Raw genomic sequence first — 20,014 nt, 5'->3', positions numbered from 1 at the left:
GTGCCAGGTGCAGGCTCTGAGTAGGCAGAATTTACAGTAGGCGGCACCCGGTCAGCAGCCCAGCAGGACCCTCGAGCAGGCTCCCTGCCTCCACATGCTGCTCAGAGCAGCAGGTTAACAGGACCAACATCTGTGTCTCTGCACGGCACTCCCTGTAGGAGGCGGCAGGCAGCGGGTCTTAGCATGCTGCATGTGCCCACAAGCACCACCCTTGCTGTTCCCATTGGTCAGTTTCTGGCAAATGGGCAGCTCCCAGGGTGGTGCTGGAGTGGCCCTCCAGCAGTGGCCCTAGCAGCTGGCCACTCTGGTGGGCATGTAGGGCCACCGTAGGCAGGGAGCAGCAGGCCGGATCCAAATGTTTGGTGGGCTGGATCTGGTCCACTGGCTGGATTTAGTTGCTCCTGCTCTAGCTGAAGCACAATTCACGAGGACAACGCCTCCCCCCCCCATCCCACAGGCCCAGGACTGGGAATAAGGGTGTGGCTAAGCCCTTATGGTGGGTCTATAATAGACAAATGCATTGTCTGCACCGTCCTGTAAGCTCAGGGCTCGTAGAACTCAACTTAGCAGACCCTGGGGCTCTAGGCTCATTTGGAAACCAAGGTTAGGAATTGTGGATTCCTAGATCGCAACGGGGCATAGGCACTAACTTCCGTTCCAGCGAGGGGCGCTTGACCCTGCCCGCCTCACCCCACCTCTTCCCAAGCTCCACCCCGCTCCACGTCTTCCCACTCCAGCCTTGCCTGACCCCTGCTCCACACCCATTCCTCCTCTTCCCCCCAAAACCCCATCCCGGCCTCACCTCTTCCCACCCCCTTCTGCCTCCTTCCCCGAGCGCGCTCTGCCGACCTGCACTTCTCCCTCCCTCCCAGAGCTGCCTGGTGCCACAAAGCAACTGTTTGTGTCACTCTGGAAACGCTGCGAGCGAGGGGGAGAAGTAAGGCCGGGGAGGGGAAGGGAGGCCGGCGGTGTGTAAGAGGCATGGGGGAAGGGAGCAGGAGAAGGAGCTTGGTGCTAGTGGATGCTACGCTCCCACTAAATTTTCCCCCTATGGGTGCTCCAGCCCCAGAGCACTCATGGAGTCAGCACCTGTGCAACCTGGGTCAAGGGTCTACACTGTATTGTGCAGACCTGAGTCCAATCACCCACACCCCAGCCGCCTTCTTCCCACCCTCCAAAATGTAGTTTGGTTCATGGTGCACCGTGGGGGGGAACTGACAGTCCAAAGGACCATGAAAGTCAGCCCATGGGCCTGTGATGCCAAAGCAACAGGGCTTGAACCTGAACGACCCTCGCCGGGGTCCCAAGGCCCTGGATTAATGCAGCTTGTGTGTAGACAAAAGGAGGTTAGGTTAGTTCAAACCCAGGGCTGGCAAGGAAACCCTAGGAGGCCCTTTGCTCAGCACGCATTTACAGGGGGCCATTTCCACATACTTTACAGACTATTAACTCCAGCAGGGACAGGTGTCAAGCGGCCTTAGTGTGCAACTGAAGCACAGAGAGTTCAGTCTTTTGACTATTCTTCACACGGACAGTGCTAGGTTAGTAGATTTCCAGTTAAACAGAGTTGATAGGGCAGATGCTACTGCACAGCCCTGAGCATTTTGACCTAGATGATGCCTAGCTCAGCACCAGTGCTTCAGTCTCTTGGTGTAACCCTGCCCGTCCCTGTGTCCTTGGCCCCTACCAGCCAGGAGACCAGCCAAGTTCCAGGGCGCAGATGCTCACAGCACCTCTCCAGAGCTTGTGCAAGTCCCCAGGTTGCTCAGGGCGGTTCTCCCCTGCACACCAGCAGTGGCTCCCGGCCAGGGCTGAGCCCTGAACAGGCTTTGCTTTATTACTGGTACATGTCAGCTACATCAAAGCAACTCCCTAAAACCAGTCCCTCTCCAGCAGGGCAGTCACTGCCTTGACTACATCACAGGTAAGTTAAAAAGAAACACAGCATAGTTATTTGTAATTGAGGATGGGGATGTAGCCATGAGTGAGTTATGCAGCTCACCTCCACTTCACAAATGAAGCATATGCCTCATGTATTGCAGGTCATCTATTTGAGAGATATTTATCATTGCATTTGGTTGGGTCACCAGAATCACAGAACCATAGATCTGGAAGAGACCATCAAGTCCAGCCCCCTGCCCTAGGCAGGACCAATCCCAACTAACTCAACCCAGCCAGGGCTTTGTCAAGCCAAGACTTAAACACCTCTAGGGATGGAGACTCCACTACTTCCCTAGGGAACCCATCCCAGTGCTTCCCCACCCTCCTAGTGAAATTGTTTTTCCTAATATCCAACCTGGACGTCTCCCCCCACAACTTGAGACCATTGCTCCTTGTTCTGCCATCCACCACTACTTAGAACAGCCTTTCTCCAGCCTCTTTGGAACCTCCCCTCAGGAAGTTGAAGGCTGCTCTCAAATCCCCCCTCACTCTTCTCTTCTGCAGACTAAACAGACCCAAATCCCTCAGCGTCTCCTTGTAGTTCATATGCTCCAGCCGCCTAATCATTTTGGCTGCCCTCCGCTGGACCCTCTCCAATACGTCCACATCCTTTTTGTAATGGGGGGCCCTGAACTGGACACAATACTCCAGATGTGGCCTCACAAACAGACCCTGAATCTCCCTTTGTCAAGGATATTTTATATGAGCCACCAATACTACAAGTTGAATCTCTTTAGTCTGGCACCCTTGGGACCTGACTGGTGCCGAACTAGAGAAGTTGCAGATCCATGGAAGGTCGATAGTGTCTAGCAGCATTACCCACACTTCTATTGCTCACTGGGGGTGTGTCAACACTGCACTCTAAACTCGAATAAGCTACGCAACTGTGTGTTTACACAGCACCAAATTTTGAAATAAAACACTATTTCAAGACATCCTTTATCCCTCATGCAATGACTTAAGACCGTTCGCCCTCTGGAATGGTTATCAATTAAAGAAGACTAACCCATCTGCACATCTGTGCTCTGACCAGGAGCTCTCTCTGACAGTCACAAAATCGGCATGGGAATGCTGGTTAGTGTATAAATAAAGGTACAGCATGAAGAAGGAAATGTATTCCGACTAAATTCCATGTGCTCATGAACAAATTTCCTGGAGGAAGACAGAGAAAAATACAGTAACCAGCTGCTTCTTATTTGATATTAGCCCAACCCCTTTCTCCCAGTGCTGATGTAAATCTGGAATAAGTTCCATCGAAGTCAATGGCATTGTTCCAATGCGAGTGAAAGAAGAATCAAGGCCAACAGGGTTTTAAAGGTATTTTCACTTGCACTGGGCTGGGTCTGTGAAATGAGGAAAGGGCTATTTTAAAACTTTTAGCATCAGCATGCATTGTGCCAGGCAGCTTAAAGAACAGTCAGGATACGCTATGAATGCTCTAGAAAAAGCCTACAGTATAACCACAGTATCTGTAATTAGACAGGACTTCCTTCCTTTTATCTTGCCATGGCTGAATTACAGATGCCCCCATTCATCTTGAAGAAAAGGGCTTTTCTACACTACAAAGTTTCACGAGCTAATTTAAAGTGAGATTTTTTTCATCTGATTTCATTAAGCCGGTGCAAAAGGCTGTGTGGACACGAATTATGGCTTAAACCATAATCCATGTCTGCTTTTTCACTCTCGCTTTGATTAGGAACAGATGTGAACTCAAATGAAATATGGATATGTCTACACCTTGAGACGGCGGTATCCAACCTGAGACGCTTCACCTTTCCCACTACTTGTTCACCGCCGCTCCGCTCCATTTGTAGTGTGCTAGCTCACTCAACATTGCTGTGTAGACATAGCCTATTTCAGAATAACTGACGTGATTCCAAAATAATGCAGTTCGTGTCTACATTACAAGCGGTTATTTCGATATAATGTCAAAATAATGTTGTGTTGGAGGACTTCTTACTCCAACTCATTTTACGAGGAGTAAGGAAGTCAAAGGAAGAAGGCTCCTCCTCAGACTTCCTGCTGTGTAGACAGCTCCGAAAGCTGAAATAAGCTATTTCAACTTAAGCTAGGCAATTGACGTAGCTCAAATTGTGTAACTTATTTCGGCTTTCGCCCTGCTGTGTAGATGTGCCCACAGAAGTCGGGGAGATGTGTCTCCCTGCGCTGGAATTCACATCTTCCAGCTCACTGTGTAGCTATACCTTCCCACTGGAATAAAAGCATCCACACAGGGGCTTGCACTGGTGTAACTCAATCTCTTTAAAAACAGATTTAAATTAAACTGGTGCAATTTCTGCAGGTACACAAGGTTTTAGATAAACAACAACTTCTAAAGGAGAGGCATGAAAAGACACATCCAGCATCGTGGTTATTTGCTGCCTTTGCTGGGGATCTCAGCAGTAAAGCCGAGATGGAACGGCAGTAGAGATTGCGTTCTCTTCCCCACACCGTGAGGTAGCGTGTCTGGAGCAGAGTTAAGGAACAAGAATGCAGTAGTGCATCGGTTCCCAAACTGGGGTGGGGGTGGCGTGTGTGTGTGCTAAAATTCCGGGGGGGAGTGGGTACGCGATGACCCAGCCTCCCAGTTTTGCTGCTATTTTTGTTTTTCGGACCTGGTCAGTTCTTTTTTTTTGGGGGGGGGGGGGAACTCAACAAGTTTCGCTGCTATGGGGTGGTGAGGGTTTCTCAAAAATCAAAAAGGGGGTACAATGCCGAAAAGTTTGGGAACCACTGCAGTAGTGGGTGGTAGCGTGCATCCCTGTGCTGTGTATGCTCTGTGCGTAGAGGACTTTTTGGCAGAGTCGTTGACAAGTCCCACGACTTGAACTCGAGTCCGACTTAAGTCGCCTAGTTGATTCGACTTGAGACTCGACTCGGGTTCATTGTTTGTGACTTGAGACTCAACTTGAGACTTGCTAATTTTGTTAAATCAACTTGGTGAAAAATGCTGATATTGATGGCCTGTACAACAGTGACCTGATTTTTTTAAATTAAGACTTGAGACTCAACTTGGGACTTGACTTGAAAGTGACTTTAGGGACTCGAGACTCGACTTGGACTTGACAATGGCGACAAACACTGCTTTTTGGTACTGAGAATCTGGTAACTTGAAGGACACAATTTGCAAACTCAGGAGGCTTAACCTAGGCAATTTAATTAGTCTATAGGTACCATCAAGGAGCATGATTTTCAGAGGTGGAACTGCAGTTCCACCAGCAATTCTGTGTTACTTCTCTCTCACACACACATGAAAACCCACAAGCAAATATTTTGATGCAATATTTTTCCCCCAAGACTTTTTCCTTCAGACTCAAAATACATTTAAAAAACTGTTTTTTCCTACAGATGGTGGCTGCTGCTACTGCACCAGTCCAACATGAGACGGTTTGTAGCTCCATGAAGGTCTGTTCAAGTGTAAATACTTCATCACTAGAATTTAAACGAATTGGAAAAAAAATAATTTAAACATGATTGGCAAACGTACCTATTTTTATATGGAAAAACCCCGGTATGTGATATACATTGGGACACCTCCAAGTCTCTGACCTTTAAATAAGCAGTCAGGACAGTCACACAACTATGCTTGACGATTACATATACATGTAGTGAAAAGGAACTTCAGATGCTTTCCAATTCCTGTACAAACAAACCACACACATTTTTTCGAAGTCTCCTGTTTTTCTTGATTCTCACATTTGAGAAAACAGCAGCTAAAGTCAACAGTGAACGTTGCATTACTAGACCATACTACAGATTTTAGATGAAACCGATAAGAAAGGCAATTTTATTTCATATGGACTTTGACTTGGATAACTGAAAAAAAAAATCTTACTTTCTTGCTTCATTTAAAAAAAAGGGGGGGGGGGAGTGGATTTCCATTTATACTAAGACATCTTTGCACCACACCCACAGAGCAAAAGAGTCTGAGAGTAGGTGCAAATGGAATTCACTCACACTTTAAGGACAGTTTACATTGGCAGAATAGTATGATGTGGTGTGAGGGCTCGCTTGCACTGTGGGATAGTGTGCTCTGAGGGAAGATTATTTCAAAACCATATTAATGTGTTGCCATTAACGGGGCCGTGTAGTCTCTATCGGTGAGCACAAAGAAAATTCCCTAGTATGCTTGAATGTTAAATGCACCAGCAGGGTCTCTACACAGATCAATAAACATGCAAGACATCGGTGCGCTCTAGAAATCCACCCATCACGTAGACAAGCCACGAGTGTAAATGAGAATCAAGCCATGTGCCTTTATCTTTAAAAAAACCAAACCAAACCAAAAAAGAAAAACACACAACATGTATTCAGTTGCAACAGGGTACAGGGGTCTTAAATAGTTATCTCTGGAAAATCTGTATCAGAGGTAACATAAATTTGAAGATTTCCATTGTGATTCATGTAGAGTAGCTGCATAGTGTTTCCAGTCCTTTGGAAAAAAACAGTTTGCAATGGCAGGAGAACCTAGCTTGGCACTTAAACAAGTTTCCATTAGTTAAATTCCGAGGGATGATTTCATTTCAAAAGTAGAAACCAGTGAAAAGAGTAAGATGCAGCCAAACATGCACATACTAGTGTCTATTTTTAAGTCCGTTGGTGTGTTTGGTTTTTTTTTAAGAGGGGTTTCTATCAGCTTGTGACGGGCCGCCGCTGGCCCGCACTCCTGGGGGTCCGGTGTGTGACGGGCCACCGTTGGCCCGCCCTCCCGGGGGTCCAGCCGCCCGGGGGTCCAGCCGCCCGGGGGGCTCGCGCGGTGGCAGGCGGATCACACCAGCGCCGCGGCCGTGGCAGCTGCAATCTGCCTCCGCGGCTGTGCCGATGCGAGGCAGACAGCCCCCACCCTGGGGCGTCAGGGGGAGGGGCTGTGAGCACCGCTCGAGACACCGCCGACACGCCAGCCGCGTCAGTAAGGGGGCGGGGCCGGCGGCCGACGTCAGGGCCGGCGGGACAGTTTAAAACGCCCCGCTGGCACAGGGAAAGGGGCTCTCCTCCGGGAGAGCGGGAGGTAGACCGCGTCCCAGGACAGACCGGGGACGCACCCGACCGCGGCTGGTGGCACAGCCCCACGCTCGGGGATCCCAAGCCAGCCCCCATCGCAGACGGGCTGCCAGCCTGGGCTCTCCAGCAGTGACCCGGATAGTGCGCGACGCCCACGGAGGGAGCGGCCCGACCGGGCGAGAAGACGGGGCGGACGGCTGGCCCCCGGGTTCGGTACGGACCAACACCCGACCCCTCCAACTGAGGCACGGTAAGCCGGGCGAATGGGCGGATCGTCCGAGAGTGTGGGGTGAAGGGAGGAAGCCGCCCGGGGCAGAAGCCTTCTGGCGCCCGTGGGTAGACGGGTTACGGGCGGAGTGACCCCCCCATCTAACGCGTCGGGGCACGAGCAAGCCCCGACGCTTAGGGCCCCGGGCTGGGACCCGGAGAGAGGGCGGGACCGGGTCCCCCTCCCTCCACCAGAGGAGCATCCAGCTCCGAGCAACGCCGGCGTAGGCGTGCGACAGAACCAAGCCCCACACCCCCAGGAAGTGGGGTTGGGCTAAGGGGCGCAAGCCCCCCCCCCCGCAGGGACGGGGAATGACTACTGGGTCCGCTGACCCCCCCCCTCCTTCCAGGGAGGGGGGTGATCATACCCGATCTCCCAGGCTTCCGGCTAGGAGCCCGGCCGCGAGACGAACCAAAGGAGGCGAGGGTCCGCCGAACCCCCCTCTCGATCTGGGAGGGGGTGATCGCACCCCGAATCCCTCACACAGCTACTGGAACAAGATTAACTGCCGTGTATGGGAAGAGTCTGCTAAAAAGAATTCTTGAACTACATTCCGTGGAGTGAACTCTTACCAAGGTATAGGTTGAACCTCTCTGGTTCAGCAACATCCATGGTCCAGAAAAGGGCTAGGATCTCATCACAGGGCTGCCTGGCAGAGCCAGGAAGTCCAGTAGGGCCAGGACAGCGGGCAGACAGCAGGGCCAGAAATGACCTCCCCTGGTCTGTTAAAATCTCTCAACCGAGCCTGGTCAGGTCCCGAGAGTGCCGGATCAGGGAGGTTCAAACTGTATTTTTCTGAGTCTTTCAAACATAACTCACTGCTTTTCAATACATCACTGTGAGGCTGCCCGCTGCAATTTCTCATCTCCCCGCCCCTTCCTTGGCACCGTGAAGCCGACCGGTGGTATGAGCACTTCTTCCTTAAGGGAGGGTGGCTAGGACGGGCAGGAGGAATGCAAGGGGGAACAGTTCTCCCTGTCATTGCCCCTGCCCCCAAACGTCCTGCAAGAAGACAAGGAAGACCCCTGTCTACCATGGGAGCTGGTTCTCAACATTCAGACTTTGGAGACCAAGGGCTTGTCCCTAGTAGGGAACCAACAGGAGCCCAGTTTCTGAAGGCTCTGTCCTGCCAGGGCTGCTTGTCAGCCAGAGCGGAAAACGTTTTTGGTGCCCTCTAGAGGAGCAGAGGAAAAAAAAAGCAGTCAAGCAACACACTGTTCACCCGCACCTAGAACCAGCCCCACTCACTGCCACGGAGGCGTGGGCCAGGGAGTTGTGCTGAGAAAACAGGGCCCTAAGCGAGCCCCATGATGCGTTATCGAAGGGCGGTATTATCCCGGCCGGCATTCCCCCAAAGCAGAATGGGATTGGACACGCTCTTCCTCCTTCCCGCACCGATAAACGAGGCAGCGTGTTATTTCTTAACTGCTCCTCCAGACACACGAGCAAACCCTGCAGCCTGCTGGCAGCTCTGCCTGAATTGGAGCAGAGTGAGAACGCAGGACACAAAGCACACAGGCCAGGGAGCATGCAGTAAGGGGTGGGGAAAAGCGCTTAGGAGGCTTCTGTACCTTGGACGCCTGTCTGGGCACAAAGAATTGCCACCGATGCCAGCACCCCAAAAGGAAGTAGACCAGGGTGAGGTAAGACTGGCCCCTTTCCGCACTGGCTGCTGGAGCTGGTGGGGCAAGAAGGGGGGACATACCCCCCATTGCAAGGCTGGTGAAGCTATTTGTACAGCATGCACTTCCCTGGAACAGCCCCTGGGTTTTCCCATGACTCAAGACAGATTTGCGCCCATGCTGCAGGACGGACCAGGGCGCTCTCTAATTTTCCCCCATTCCTGAGTGGAATGAATTTTGTAACGTGCACCAGTGTGGAGGTGAAGGGCAACACGGAGGGGATGCGCGACCCATCGCCTCCACATTGGTACATGTAATAAAATGCATGTGGCGGGGGTGGGCAGAGGGGTTTGGCACGTGGGAGGGGGCTCAGGCCTGGGGCAGAGGGTTGGAATGCAGGAGCGAGAGAGCTCGGGCTGGAGGTGCAGGCGCTGGGGCCAGGGTTGAGGAGCTCACGGCTGGGGTGTAGGGGTATGAGGGCTCTGACTAAGGGTTCGGTGTACAGGCTGTCCTGGAGAGAGAGGACTATCCCCAGACCTCTCTCACCACAGCAGCTTGGAGGCAGGTAAGAGGCACCTCTCCATGGGCTCTCCAGCTCCAGCAGGCACAGCTGGGGGAAGAGTGGCCATCTCCCAGCCACGGCAGGTCCAGGTTACGGAGTGTGGGGGCCACGGAAGGGAAGTGGCAGCTCCAGGTTGGGTGCCATGGTTGGGGTACAGCAGCTGTGGCCACGGAACTGCCAGGCAGAGAGGGCGCTCTGCATGGCCGACCTGAGCCCCTGGGCGTGGCTTGTTAGGAGCTGCCCAGCCACCCCGTCGCACAGCTTTGAGGGAACTTAGATGGCTTCTCCACCATGCCTCTCTCTCCATGGAGTACAGTCTACCTCTGCAGCTGTAGGAGGCAAGGGTGGCCTTTGCTGAAGCTCAGCTGCAGCCCACCTAAATTGCCTGAGTTCCAAAGCCAGGACAGTAGGACGCACAAAGACTAGAATGCAAAGCCATAAAACCAAGCAACAGCCAGCTGTGCAAAAGCAGAGCCAGTAGAACCCTGTGCGACCGAGCCACCATTCCCTAGGTCTCCATATTCACCAGCTGCACAGGGCTGACAGCAGCGGAGCTTGGGGCTGTTAGCCCCAGCGCTATGGCTCCCGAGTGGGTGAAGCGGACAATGGGAGCCTCAGATGCTTACTCTCTGGTTTAGCTGGTTTTTGGTTATCTGATCTGGCCTGGGTCACAATTAGAACTGATCATTGGAGTTCCACTGTATACGTGACCCCCTCTCTGCTAGAATACACAAAACTCATGGACCAGAAAAGCCTCCACAGCTTTCTCAAGCTGGTGGAGATGCAGTAACAAGGCACCAATGGTCCATAGGGGCACTGGACACAAATGCCAAAGCGATTCCCTTTCAAACACAAATACTCTCCTCTACAATAATACAGCTGTTCAGACGTCCTGAACAAAATGCATCCTTTCTTGCAGAGACAGGAGGATACAATGCCCACACCAAGATCTGGGCAGCCGCCGCCGAACACTGAAACCTTCTTGCTGTACAAGACAAGCGGAAGCAAAGGCCTACTTAGAAAAGGTGACTGTGTAAAATGACTTGCATGCCACCAGCTATGCGAGTACGCACGTCAGTGAATGAAATGTGCACTGCAGATGTGTGGCAAAGGTGAGGAAAGAGAGAGACTGTTTTCTTTATCCCTGCTGTAGAAATGAAATTCTTTGGTGGTCAAGTCATCAAGGGAGTGAGTCTCGTTTCCAATAAGGTCCCTCTCTGCTTCCAGAGCAGTGTGTAAGGGGCCTGACGGGAACTGATCAAAAGCCTCATATTCTGAACAAGGAGGCCGATTTCACTACCTGCTTCCATGGACACAGGGAACGCAGAACTGGCCGACCAGGGAGGGTAGGAGGAGATGGGACAGTGGTTTCCATGGAATAGCTCCCTCGTTCCCAGGGCTTACAAATTCTCAAGAGTACTTCCTGGAGCTCTGGACATCTCCAGTGAAATTTCCCACAGAAACACCCCCAGCTCCTGTCCCCTCCCTGTGCGGGGGCTGTATGGATCAGGCTCTACAGCGGGGGTTCTCAAGCTGGGGGCTGTCACTTCCCAGGGGAGTGAAAGGTAATTACATAGAAGTCACCAGCGGTCAGCCTCCACCCCCAAACCCTGCTTCCCCTCCAGCTTTTGTAACAGCAGCCAATATAAAGCCAAATACCAGGTACTTAAGAGCACTTAGAACCCACTCTATCAGCTTCAGGGACACTCTAACAATTCTTTTCCCATTTTTTTTTCCTCATTTCTTTTCCCTGCCTATCCTTCTCTTTCCCTGCTTTTTATTTGGAACCTGGACCCCTTAAACTCTATTCATCCGAAGAATTGGGTTATGCCCACGAAACCTCATGAGACCATCTACATTTTTTGTTAGTCTCTAAGCGCATCTACGCTGCACTCTAAACTCGAAATAAAGTGCACAATTTGCGTAGCGCAAATTGTGCATCTTATTTTGACTGTTTCAAAATAGACTTTCAAAATTTGGCGTGTCTAAACGGTGCCACATTTCGAAATAAAGTGCTATTTCGAGCCATCCCTTATCCCTCGTATAACAAGTGTACCGGGACGGCGAAATAGTGCATCCGTTATTTCGAAGTTGAATTCAAAATAACGGGTGCATTCCTTGGGTATCCCGAAATAGCCTTGCAGTATAGATGTACCCTAAGGGGCTGCAAGAGTATTTGATGTTTTCAACGTTTTTTCAATTACAGACTAACACGGCTACCCCTCTGAAACAATATAAAAAACATGCATTTAGTTTAGGGAAGCACCCTCAGAGGTTTGCGGGATGAAAGGAGTCACCCACACAAAAACTGCAGAACTCCCACTCTACAGGAATGGAACATTAGGGGCAGGAAGGAGAGGAGAAGCTATTTCCAAATCCTAGTGGAGCTCTCCAACTGCCGGCCATGCTAACTCAGCCTCTGCACCAGCACTCCCCTCCAAGAGGTTTCTTGGCAGACTGGAAGGTACCACTCTAGGGGTGCTGTGGCCAGAAGAGGTAAGGGGTGATGCGTGAAGCAGACAGCAGTAGGGGTGGGAGGCTGCATCACATCCCTCCTTTGCCCCCTTTCCTAGGAGAAAGTAACCAAAGGAAACCGTATAAATCTCACCAAATTGCATCTCCTGGTCCCCATTCACATTGCCACAAAAGGGTACAAAAGGTGGCCCTAGTAAACTAAGTATTTGCACTGAAATCCCTTGTTAAATCCCCTTATTTCTGTCCTTTCTTGGATGAGCTTTGAAAGTGATGGTGGCAGATGGGACTGCAGCATATGATTCAACTTCTTGTGTGTCCTCTGGGCAAAAGACATTAGGCAACAATCTGTCAACAACAAATATTGACATAGCCAGTATGGCCGTGTTCCCCGTACGCTGTGTGCTTGTGTAGCTACTCAGGAGAGATTCAAATGGCACGCAGCTCACTAGCAGAGCACCCCACAGCTAGGTTTTGTTGCTACTGGTGGTGCACAGTCACACATGCCTTGGCGCGCATAAAAAATTATTCTGCACATGAATGGAAAATATTAGAGGGAAAATATTAGTATGATGTTATGAGCATGAGGAGACAGTACTGTCCCTAAGATCCCATTCTCTCTCTGACAGACCCATGCTTCTAGGCTGAGAGCATTTCTCAGTCTCACCCTTCAAGTGCAGAATCCTTGGCCAGTTCTTTTGAGGCAAAGAGAAGCAGAACAGAAAAGTCAAATACATTAGAAACCAACAAAAAGGCAGGAGGAAATGGAAACCAGGCCCTTGCACTGGACAGGGGCTCTGAGTCAGAAAGGTAGAAAACTGGCTCATTTCCTCAGCTCCGCCTATACTGACTGAGCAATTCTGACAATCTTATGGAAACCTCATGGGAAGGGCGGGGTAGGAAAATGACTCAAGGATTGGCTATGGCGCAGAGACTACACCACAGAAATGCAGCCCATGACAAGACACCTTCTCCATGAGACTACCAAGAGGCTCGGACTGCTCTAACTGGGTGCAACTCACGTCCACAAAAGGCAGACACTTTCTGCATCATTGTACAGCCTTAAATCACCAGCACGGCTAGATACCTTGTCCTACCTATTCCCTGCTCTCCCAGAGCAAAATGGGAATCATCTTTGGGGAATATCTTAGCTGCCTTGGGAAAATACTTAACTTTTTTCTTAACACAGGTCTGAGCTATTCCTTTTTTTTTTTTCCTAGCCATGATTACACACAACACTGGCTGTGGCGAAATCCTTGTGCAAAGTGAAGGGATCTGGTGTCTATGAAAAACTAGATGATGTGGATGGGAGGGCTCCAGGCCAAATGCCGAATCTTCCAGCACCGGTGAGCAGCACCCAGGAAGGCTTACAAGTGCCCGTGCTGCGTAGCAGACAAAAAGCCCTATAGACTTTCAAAGGGACTCAGGCTCCTAAGCCACATAGAAGCTTTGAAAATTTTACCTGCTACTTCTCTGGCAAACGGGAAGAGCAGCAGACAGAGATACTTCCTCGAGGGACTTGGGCGCCTCCAGGACTGTTTCAGAAACTATTTGCTCCCAACACACAAGCCTTTTGCCCTAACATCCCTAACCCTGTGTGACAAGCCTTGAAGACACCTTTGTTCACATGCTTCAGTTCAAACCACTTCAGTGCTGGGCTGAAGCATGTCCTGAGCATCGTAACTGCACCAATTCAGTGGTCCTTCCCAGCCCAATCTTATGTCCTGTGGCGCTAGGGAGATTTTGGGCCAGACGCACAAAGGTATTTAAACATTTAAAGATACAACCAGGTAATGTGCTGGGTTCACAGGAGACACCCTAAGCTACCTAGGTGCTATCTCCCATTGGTTTCAACGGTGTTAGATACTTAATGAACTTGCTTAGGAGCTTTGCCTATCATCTTCTTTAGATGCCTAACTACTCTGAGGAATGAGGCTGAGAAGAGCATCCCCTTCCCTAAAGGCTAAATCATGGCCATCATTAAAATGCGGACAAGTTAGCAAGCGCTCATACAAATCAGCCAGATATTAGAGGGCAACAGAAACATGGTAGAGCAGCAGTCATGACTGAAGTACAGGTACTGAAGGGTATGTGATGCTCAGGAAAGACAAATAAAAGGCCTAACGGTAGTGGCGTAGCACTGTATAGTAAAGACGAGAAAAATAAATTAGAAGTGATGGAATGAATTAGACAGAGCACGTCTGGGCAAAATCACTGAGGGAAGTAAGCTACTAGAGGTTCCCCCAATATAGTGCTTGGGGTGTGTTGAGAACCCCCATATCCATTTGGATATGTACAAAGAGCTCTTCAATGTTGTTAGTGAAATAAATACTAGTGGGAATTTTGTGATTACGGGATACTTTCATTTTCCCAGACATAGATTGGAAGACAAGTGCTACTAATAGATTTGTTATTGGTGGTAAGTAGTGAGGCCCACATAAGATTCCTATCAGCACAGATCCAGCTGATTTTGTCATCAGCAGAGAGAAAAGACAGACCCATCTTTGGGTAACCTCTCTGATAACAGGGTACACTGGCCCTTTAATAGTGGGGGGAGGTGGGGGCAGAAGACCCCATTCCAGGCAGCTGGAATGAATAAAGGCCCAGGAAATTGCCTGGGAACAGAAGAGAGGAAGCAGTCCTGGGGAATTAGCTTCAGAGGGGTAGCCACGTTAGTCTGTAACAGGAAAAACCTTTAAAAAAACCCAACAAATTGACTAGTAGCACCTTAAAGACTAACAGAACATGTAGATGGCATCATGAGCTTTTGTTAGTCTTTAAGATGCTACTAGCCTATTTGTTGTTGTTTAAGTTTTTCCTGGGAAATTAGGAAGTAGATGGGGAAAGAAGGGGAATCCAGGACACTGCTCCTTGAAGGGCCTCAGATCAAGAGCTCTGTAGTGTACAATGGGGCAGGGATCTTCTCTCTTCCAGCCAATCCGAAGAAGTTCTCTAGAGGGGGCCAGGATATAGGCTGCTCTCTTTCAGACCAAGGAAGGAAGCCAGAGACAGCTGTGAGAACTGACCCCTGTGAAGAGCCAGAGCACTTTGTGGAGAAACAAAAAAACAGGACTATGTAGCACTTTAAAGACTAACAAGATGGTTTATTCGGTGATGAGCTTCCGTGGGCCAGACCCACTGCCTCAGATCAAATAGTGGAAGAAAATTGTCACAACCATATATACCAAAGGATACAATTAAAAAAAAATGAACACATATGAAAAGGACAAATCACATTTCAGAACAGAAGGGGAATTGGGGGGGGGGAGGAGGGTGGGAAGGTAAATGTCTGTGAGTTAATGATATTAGAGGTGATAATTGGGGAAGCTATCTTTGTAATGGGTAAGATAATTAGAGTCTTTATTCAAACTTAGGTGTAAAGTGTCGAATTTAAGCATGAATTTCATGTGTTCTTTTTTTTAATTGTATCCTTTGGTATATATGGTTGTGACATTTTCTTCACTATTTGATCTGAGGAAGTGGGTCTGGCCCACGAAAGCTCATCACCTAATAAACCATCTTGTTAGTCTTTAAAGTGCTGCATAGTCCTGTTTTTTGTTTCAGCTACACCAGACTAACACGGCTACATTTCTATCACTTTGTGGAGGGCAGAGCAGCCTTTGAATTCCAGTGACTGACCTTATTGGGGAAGACTGTTTAGAACGGTGTGCCACCATTTAACCAGCCCCCCAAGTGGAAGATGGCAGGATGTGAAAAAAGCGGGGGGTCAGGTCTTTAAGGGAGGACAGACCCTTAGTAAGGCTTGCTTACTAAGCAGTAGCCCTGTTGCACTCTCCTTCATAGCAACAGATGCAGGAGGACTGACACAGTCTCTTCTGCAGACACAATGAGAAAACGCTGCCTTGACAAGCAGCATAGAGAATTCGGGATGGAACCAAATATTCTTTTGATAGTTGCATGCGGCCCCAACATACCACAGAAGTGGGTGTGCTGGAAGCATGCAGCAAGTACACGGATGACGTGATAAGTTCTGTGCTTATCCCCAACCAACCTCAATGAATTCAGTGCTATTGCACAAGAGTAATTGAAAGCAGAATTCAGCGCAGGGTACAAAACTCTCTTTACACCTGCTACTGAGAACCAAGGTTAGGTGATACCGAGGAAAATATCTGGAGGCATTGTTCTCCCCCAGTAATGCCAGGCAAACACCATAAATATAACAGAAGGAAAAGTCATTCCTCCAAAGGCTGCAATCACACGGATAACCTGAAAGGGATTAATATGCCTTTGGAGTCACAATTACAAAAAAGCGGTCAGGACCAGCTCTTGGTTTTCTTGTACTGCATAACCTCTTGAAAGACTGATTAAATTGTGTATGCTACAAACATATCTTTTTACAGGGGGAAAAAAAGGGGTTTTGAGAAAGAAGCAATTCACTGTTGTGTAAAAGCAGAATAAAACACATGGATGAAATACAGCTTGCAGGGTTCTATTCAGTAAATTAAAACAAAAGACGTGACAATAGCAAGAGAAATTTGCTGTGTGCACAAGATGTTTCACAAAAAGTTCTGTAGCAGACAGATTCCTTGCATTTTGCGATCTGGAATAATTTTTTTTTTTTTTTTTTTTTTTTGCTGAAGGCATCACTGATACACTGTGTACTTTTCTCTGCTCTCTTTTTTTTTAAGCTACAGAGCCGTCTTGTTTAGATCAGGGCTGTGTTGGCTTATCATGAATGGTCATTTCTTGGTCACTTTTCAAAAGATCTCTCCTCTCTTCCTCCCCAAAGATTCTAATGTTTATCATTCAACTCACTGTCTGAATTTAGACACTGGAGTAGTGATGGGCACAGTACAAGATTAGCCAACCAGACAGAATTAACTGAGGAAACATGTTGAGCAATACAGCAAAATGACTTTTCTCCTAGGCCAAAGTCTGATCTCAGTTACAGTGGGTGTCATTTTGGCAAAACTCCATTGACTTCGATGGAGTTAAGCCAGATTTATATTGGTATGTCAGAGCAGAATTCGAGACAGTGGCAGCTTGGGGTACAGCTGAAAACAGAAAATTAGTTCCTGTCTTTAATGAAAGATGGGCATGTCAGGTGTAATCACTTAAATTAGTGCTGGAAAAGGATGCCAGTGTTGGAGAAAAAAAAAAACAAGTGAAGTCTGATCCCTTATCTCAGGATATCTTCAGAAGTCACCCTCTGGTTTTCATGCCTGCTAGCTCTATTCATATGCCAAATGAGTCTGCGAGCAGCTAGAATAGACACAGTGACCAAAGGGCCTCCCTGTGCCCCCCAGCTCTCCTGTTCTGCAATTTTAACAGACTGACTCACCTTTCACACCCTTACCCAGGAGATGTATTATCCTATTCTCACCGTAACAGGGAAATTCGGTGCAGTAATGTCCTAGCATTGAATGAACTTTCAAGGGGCCATGACTAGAGCCCCAGGAAATGCTTTTTAAAAATAATTGTGGGTATATTTTATTTTTTCATTTCATTTTATCCCTGGGAGAGGCGGTGCTGTCCCTGAGGTCGGTGGTCCAGAGGATGGGGACAGGGCAGGATTGGGGAGTGCCCACTTAGCTCCTCCCACAGCAGCAGCTGCTGCATTTCCTGCTCCAGGCGTAGCGTTGCTGGCATCGGGTTCTCGACCAGAATGCCCATTTGAAAAGGCACCCAGAAGAAGCCAGCACGTCCCTGTGGCCACTAGACACAGGTGCACCCAAGTGTCAGCCCCGCAGCTCCTGTTGGCCGTGCCGGCCGCTTCTGAGAGCTGTGCCCACCTGCACCCCAACCCTCTGCCCCAGAACTCCTCCCACATCCCTGCCACGGTCTCCTCCAACCCACTCCTGCACTCCAATCCCCATGGCCCCAGCCCTGAGCCCCTTCCTGTACCAGGGATGTTAGAGTTTAACCGATTAAATGTTAGACTGTGAATGGTTCGCTAACTACAAAAGCAGCTTCTCCTCTCTTGGAATTCACACCTCCAGATCAGCTACTAGAAGTGGGCCTCATCCTCCTTGATTGGATCCACCTCGTCATCTCCAGCCTGATCCTGGCCTGCATATTTATACCTGCCTCTGGAAATTTCCACTACATGCATCTAACGAAGTGGGTCTTTGCCCACGAAAGCTTATGCTCCTACACTTGAGTTAGTCTATAAGGTGCCACAGGACTCCTCGCCGCTTTTGCAGATTCAGACTAACACGGCTACCCCTCTGATACTTGACACCGATTAAACAGGGGTGGGGAAGTTGGGCCAAACCTGCAAGTGCTGCTGCAACCCCAGGCAGCAATGCCTGAAGCAGGGAGCCACACATGGAACAGGAGCTCCATAAATGGCACCCCTGGGGTTAATTTTTCGTTTTATTTCACATTTGTGAGAAAGGGGGGGCTCTAGCCGTAACTCCCCCCTCCCCTGAGGCAAGGTAAATGCAGTGCCCTTTAGATCTGCAGGGCACTCAAATGGAAACAAGAGCTCCACATCTCTCTCAAATAATCTACAGCCAGATTCTCATCTCAGGCGCAGTGTATAACAGGAGAGATTCCAATTAAACCAATGGAGTTTTGCTCTGGTGTCAACTGGTGAGAAGATGACGAGACTTGGCCCCTAGTGCTGAAGTGGATTTTTGACAGCAGTTTGGAGATGAGGACAACTTTCCAGCTGCTTCTTTTCCATTTTGAGCTACATTAATAAAAAAAAAAAGTACAAACACAAACAAGCACACACCTCTCTGTCCACTCCTGTGGAAATTGACAGCTCCCGAATCTAAGGAAATACTAAGGAACTACATTTGTTTTGCATCATTAAGTCACAGCCTGGTAAACGATGCCGCTAAATCATAAAAAGCAACAAAACAAATATTGTTTTAAAAAAAAAAAAGCTTACTCGGAGACTATAGATAATTGTGCAAACACAGTAAAAATTTTGTTGCTGAAAATCCAGCCCTTTCCTGCATTCAGAGTGAAAAAAGAATGAACAGACTGAACCATTTCTCCCACAAAGGAAAAGATGTGTGATATTCCTCCCCTAAAATGAAAACTTTGCTCATGACGACTTCAGCAGCAGCAAACAAAGAAAATAATCTCTATCATCTCACTCTGTCCCCAAAGAGTTCGGTTTCATTCTTGATGCTCTGGAACATTAAAAGCTCTTGGAGTCTGTTTCTATCTTCCTCCAAACTTCAAGATGATTTTTTTTTTTTTGCTGCCAAAATATGCAGTAAAAAGCAACACAAACCCTGCAGCTTTGGGGAGGAGGGCTAGGCCTATAGTCTTTATTATCTTTGGATGGAAAAGTGCAGAAGAGGAAAGACACAGCTAACGCCTTGGGTATTTCTAGATCCGAGCTCTGTCCTTTCATTTCAAAGTCAAATTTGAAACAAAAATGCCACTTGAAACACCATTTGGAGCATTTTTTTTTTTTTTTAACAAAAAAGTCTGATAGGCTTTATTAGCTGCATTCACAGCCTCTCTGTTGTAGTCAGCGTAAGGACTATCCTGTGATTATGCAGCTCAAGTGTTACTATTTAAAAACTAAAACAGGAAATCTGGGAGTTGAAAAGCACCAAACCTTTGCCTGGAGGTCATGTCTTCAAAACAACTCCGAAATGTCAAACATTTTATAGACTTGAACAGTTCCTTCCTTTTGTCATCTGACATAGGCAGCCGCAGCTGCACATCAGGCAGGGCGAAGAAAAAAGCTAACCTCAGATCTGACGGAGGAGGAGTGCCGAGTCCTTCGGCAAACATGTATGCAAACCTTGATGTGTTTAACTCAGAAGCTTCTACAGGTTGAATCTCTCTAGTCCGGCAACAGCTGTAGTCTGGAATGATTTTAGTTAGCTAGGTGTCCACTTACCATGGGTGGACATAAAAGTTTGTTTTCAGCCACCAGTCCTGGCTCTCAGTGCTCTGTGCTGTTAGTTAGCTCTAACTTATCCCTAAATGTCTTCTAACAGCCCAGTAAGCAGTGGAAGTGTTGGTAATGCTGCTAGACAATATTGACCTCCCATAGTACAGCAAATGCTCTGGTTTGGCACCAGTCAGGTCCTGAGTAGGGATGTTAAATTTAGATTAATCAGGTAATTGAGTAGTTGATGGAATTTCCATCGACTACTCGATTTGTTAAGGGGAGAGGAGTGCTCACTATCCCCGCTCTGCCTCTGCCTTTGAAAT

At 48.6% G+C, this 20,014-nt stretch overlaps 1 protein-coding gene across 6 annotated transcripts in view; it reads right to left on the bottom strand.

Moving 5' to 3' along the window:
- The window catches only part of SAMD4A (sterile alpha motif domain containing 4A), a 219,623-nt gene that overhangs the window by 145,283 nt on the left and 54,326 nt on the right, over positions 1-20,014 (bottom strand). Inside the window, exon 1 of one of the 6 annotated variants that reach the window (XM_089778287.1) lies at positions 2,948-2,969. The exons of the other annotated variants lie outside the window; for them this stretch is intronic. Within the exon in view, the coding sequence (XP_089634413.1) occupies positions 2,948-2,951 (4 nt within the window). The 5' untranslated portion in view covers positions 2,952-2,969. Of the gene's footprint in view, positions 1-2,947; positions 2,970-20,014 lie in introns of those variants that run through there. 6 annotated transcript variants of the gene reach the window in all.

This window comes from Pelodiscus sinensis, chromosome 5 (assembly GCF_052426305.1).
Source record: "Pelodiscus sinensis isolate ZL-2025 chromosome 5, ASM5242630v1, whole genome shotgun sequence".
Taxonomy (NCBI): domain Eukaryota; kingdom Metazoa; phylum Chordata; order Testudines; family Trionychidae; genus Pelodiscus; species Pelodiscus sinensis.
The sequence above is the reverse complement of the archived record's forward strand: the minus strand, read 5'-3'. Positions and strand labels throughout refer to the sequence as shown.